Source organism: Pundamilia nyererei, unplaced genomic scaffold (assembly GCF_000239375.1).
Source record: "Pundamilia nyererei isolate P.nyererei 1_Seehausen unplaced genomic scaffold, PunNye1.0 scaffold00066, whole genome shotgun sequence".
In the NCBI taxonomy this organism is placed as follows: Eukaryota; Metazoa; Chordata; class Actinopteri; order Cichliformes; family Cichlidae; genus Pundamilia; species Pundamilia nyererei.
Genome location: NW_005187467.1, coordinates 372,454 through 376,843, shown reverse-complemented (window position 1 = coordinate 376,843; position 4,390 = coordinate 372,454). Strand labels below are relative to the sequence as shown.

The window sequence follows — 4,390 nt, the reverse complement described above, 5'->3', positions numbered from 1 at the left end:
CATCAGGGTGGGGTGAGGTGCATTTTTTTTCCTTAAGTTGGTTTTGTTTTACCTCCAGTCTGGAGAGAAGAGCCTGAATGTGGGGCACATTGGGGTCTGGCAGAGGTTCCTGCAGCACACACAGCAGCAGGCTGTCAGCCAGGGCAAGAATCAGATTAATATTCACACCTGGGTTTCTTGCCTGGTACATCCTGAAGAAAAGAGCAAAAAATTTTACACTACATGCAACACAATTTTTGGGTAATTTATTAGAAAACTGTTGCCAAAAAAAAAAAAAACATTCATACCAACTGAAGACGATATGAGTGTGACAATAATAAAGCCTCACCGTAAACACTGGTCATTCCTGATTTCAGTCACAATCTCCTGTTCAGTCCCTGGAGGCTCTCCCTGGAATTGAGAAAAAGTCAGTGAATAAATATCACAAAAATAAAAACACAAACAAGTCCATGAGGCTGTGCTCACCTGGCTCTGTCCTGGCTGCAGGCAGCACTTCAGGGCATGGATGCAACCTCCCAGAGAAATCAACAGAAGGCACACAAAGAGTAGCCTCCAGCACACATCCACTATCAGTACAGAAGGGTGCGGCAGTGCCTCCACTTGGCAGACTGACCAAACTACAAAAACTGGAGTAAAGCCATACCAGGCTCCCAACGTGCCCACAATCTGGGACCACGGTGTGTGCTGGGACTGAGCAACAACTTGTGTTTGAGCTGAACTGTAGGTAAAGCAAACAAAACCAAGACAGTGTGAGATCAAGGTTACCTAATAATTAAAAACATTATTAAATGGTTGCTAAATGGGAAGGACAAGGGAAAGTTCTTTCAGGCCAGCACAAATTTTACGCAGACAAAAATTCCCTTTAATAAACATTAAAGTTTGATCATCGCTTGCCGCATAATGACTGGAATTTACAAAATCTTGTTTTTAAAACAGCACAAATAGTGATGGAACATTACAAATAATGGTATCCTTGAAATCCTCCAAATTCACAATAACAGACCAGCTGTATTTCCAGTTGTGTCAAAGAGGCTAACGCTTAAAATAGCAGTATACTAATTTATAATTACTTCAGATCTTTTACCTTGTGTGTAATGGTAAGTTCTAAGACATGACCACCACAGAAGACTTTGGCTTTAAAACTTGCTGTAAAGCAATTACTACACTGACATATCCTTCCTTTAGCACCACACAATCAGTGTACTGAAGAACTCAAATCAAAGGCTAGTAGCTGAAAGATAGTGATCTTCCTACCTCTGCAGGTTTCGGCTCCTTTCTTCACGTTCTCCCTTCCCGACTTCCTTTACCCGCTCCATCCATTTACAGGCCCACACCCAGCTTACCCCGTCTGCCTTTCCTGAAACCCCTTGCTTTTTGAGGTAGCTGACTGTTAAACAAGGCATAGGAGCAACACAGACACAGTCATTCTGGCTAAAAATAACAGCAGGTTGTGTAGATGTACTTGTGTTGAGAAAGTGATTAACACATGAACAAGCATGATAAACTGGTTTAACTGGAAGAATTGTTTTAGTTGGGTAGTGGCATTTTCCTTTCCCTGCATTCCATCCATCTGGAATGTGCTTAACATACCGATCACCATTGTACAAAGGACAAGCCCAGTTCCACCTATTTACTCCAGGAGCAGGCAACAAGCCCTCCAAATGTCATGACTTTCTGTATGAATCACAAACTCTGAGCTCTGAAGCAATGACCAGTTCCAATCTGTGCAACAAACAATCCAAGTTATTTTTGCAAGATTGAGCTTTACAAATGAAACAGAGCACATTTTCAATAAGTAATCCCCATGTATAAATCAGATTAGTAAGCACTGTCTGTTTAAGTTGTAATAATCAATGAATATGAGTTTAAGTGTGTTTCTGTTCTCTTAGGTCATGCTGCCATCTAGCAGCTGTGACAGGAATAAACTTCAAACAAGATCAATTCAACCTGAAGAGGCACCAAAATAAGGCACCAATGGTTTCACGATTAGAGATTTTTAAGAAAAAATTAAAAAGATCAAACAAAATCAGCTAACAAGTAATGATAGTATCGCCTGAGCCTTAAAAATAGAGAGAACACTGACAGTTTTTGCTTTTTTCTGTCACAGATTATCTCAGATAATAATTAAAATTAGCAAGCAATCACCTGAAATTAGCTGTCAACTGATGTCGATCATTTTAAGTTGATTTTAAGTGCCTGTTCATGCATGTATACAAAACCTTTCAAAGTAATAGAATGAGATTATCACATTTGTTATGATTAAGATGAAGGGTTAGGATATTATTATTATTTTAGTATATTATGGTGTTATTTTCTTAATGAATCTCTTATTTTAACACCTAAAAACCTAATAGTCAGTTTGCAGAATTTAAAACAAAAGCAAAACCATCCCATCTCATCAATAGCATTAAATAATTCATTTGACAAGGCTGCTTTTATGGAGCATTCTGTATCTGTCTAAAAATGAGTCTAAATGAATCATTTTAATTATTAGTATTCTATAATACATGTCAGTTTAAAAATATAAAGTGAACAGATTTTTATTCTTAAAAAAAACAAAATAAAACTTTTTAAAATAATCTTTCTATTCATCTTTATTAGTAACCAGGAAAGCAGAGAGGGAGGAAAAAGTAAAAAATACTGAATCTACTGACTCGTGTCACAGCTCCCAGTAGTTTAAAAAGATTAAGGTCTTCCCAAAATGGATGGGGGGTTTTTTTCAACTTATTTCCTTGTACATATCTAACCTTTGCTATCAAAAATAATTCTGATATTAATACAAAATTAATTTTGTATTAATATATGATATTAACATGATGTCTGATTTTTGATGTCTTAAAGTAAATATGTTGCTACCGTCATAGGCAACTCTCGCATTTCAGTTCATTTTATTAGATATTTAAGGTTGAAACAATTAGTAGTTGAAATATTAAGAAATAAGAAATAAATAGTAATTCATGTTTTGTTGATTAGATTTATATGTTTAAATGTGTTATTTGTGCTAATTGTGCAATTAGATAGGAACCTTTCTATAGTTCCGTCTGTTGTTGCTAAGAGGGCTTTTTTTTGGCTGTCACACAGAAAGATAAATAAAAGAGTGCCTTCTTTGGACCTCCCCATGACGTAAAGATGAAAGTTTTATTCCCTTTGAGTGACTGAGTTACTTGTAACGCCGTTATTCCCATCACTGATAGCCACAAGGAGCAGTACCCTCCATGGAGAAGGAGACTAGAGGCCAAGATCAAGGTAGCACGGAGGGAAGTTAGACAACTATCAGAGTTGCAGAAAGGTGCAATGAAAAAGGTGCCTAAGAAGTACGGCAAGTTGGCCACACCTGAGGCCTTGGATACTACCAGGAAATAATTTAAGCCTTGGCCCAGCCCATAACCGTAATACTCAGTGGCAAGTGGATCTAAGTGTAGAGTGTATAAGATGTCTACTGAAGACATTACTTTTAGACCATGCATTTGATTAATGCCTTTTTATAACATCAAAAAATCTGTTTTGATTATATCACCTTTTTCAGCAGAGAGTCTTGTTCATACATCAGTTTGATCTCCTCCTCCAGCTGCAGCTCTTCCTCCAGCTCATTCAGCCCTGCTCCTTCACTCACTCCACTTGTTTTATGGTTTCAGTTAAGGAACACAGAGTGGGAGATGTCTCCTATTCTCTGTCCTAGCTGTTTAACTTCAAGTAGAGGAAAAGGTTTGACATATTTCATGAGCACTAAATGTTAGAGAAGCCTCTGAAAACAAACACGGTTACTTCCCAAGCAAAAACCTCTGCTTATGCGCACAGTCCCTAAATCGCAACAAATAAGACATAATAAGACAAGTGGCTGCAAAGTGACACCAGAGGCTAGGAGAAGAGCAAGCATAAAGTGACATGTTGTGTGTGTGCACTTTCTCTTGGTACCACTCTTCATATGCCAGTGTGATAAAGTCCTGAATGCAGCCTGCATCTGTCCATCAAGTTCCATCTGAGCTTTAAATAAAGTACACGCAGCTTTTCCTTGGATTTTCAGAGTTGTTCAGTTCATACAGGAACTTCAGCAGTCGGGGTTAACATGTTGCCGTTTTGCTCCTCCATCCCAACCATTGAGACTAGTCAGAATTTATTCTGAGGGAAAAAAAGAGAAACAAAAGGACATTTTAAAGTTGTTGTTTTTTGTTGCTTTTGTTTACATTTAAGCTAAAAAAAAAATACAAATACAAAGGATTATAATACATGTAGAGTTGCATACACATAACAGCATTCTGTTGCAACATAAGCAGTTTATAATTAAAGTAACACACACACCTTGAAAAACTAAACAACCACAACATAAACTCACTTTGTTTTTGTAGAGAAGGTGATCAGGCTTTTTCTTCTGTTTTTACAGATTTTTTAT

At 37.4% G+C, this 4,390-nt stretch overlaps 1 protein-coding gene across 1 annotated transcript in view; it reads right to left on the bottom strand.

The window, feature by feature from the left end:
- Positions 1 to 1,600, bottom strand: part of LOC102212253 (uncharacterized) — a 3,634-nt gene extending 2,034 nt beyond the window's left edge. Inside the window, exons 1-5 of the mRNA XM_005736040.2 lie at positions 1,591 to 1,600; positions 1,255 to 1,387; positions 466 to 718; positions 329 to 390; positions 53 to 191 (exon numbers count right to left, since the gene is read on the bottom strand). Coding sequence (XP_005736097.1) covers positions 53 to 191; positions 329 to 390; positions 466 to 718; positions 1,255 to 1,387; positions 1,591 to 1,600 — 597 coding nt within the window. The remainder of the gene's footprint in view (positions 1 to 52; positions 192 to 328; positions 391 to 465; positions 719 to 1,254; positions 1,388 to 1,590) is intronic.
- Between the last annotated feature and the right edge of the window lie 2,790 nt (positions 1,601 to 4,390).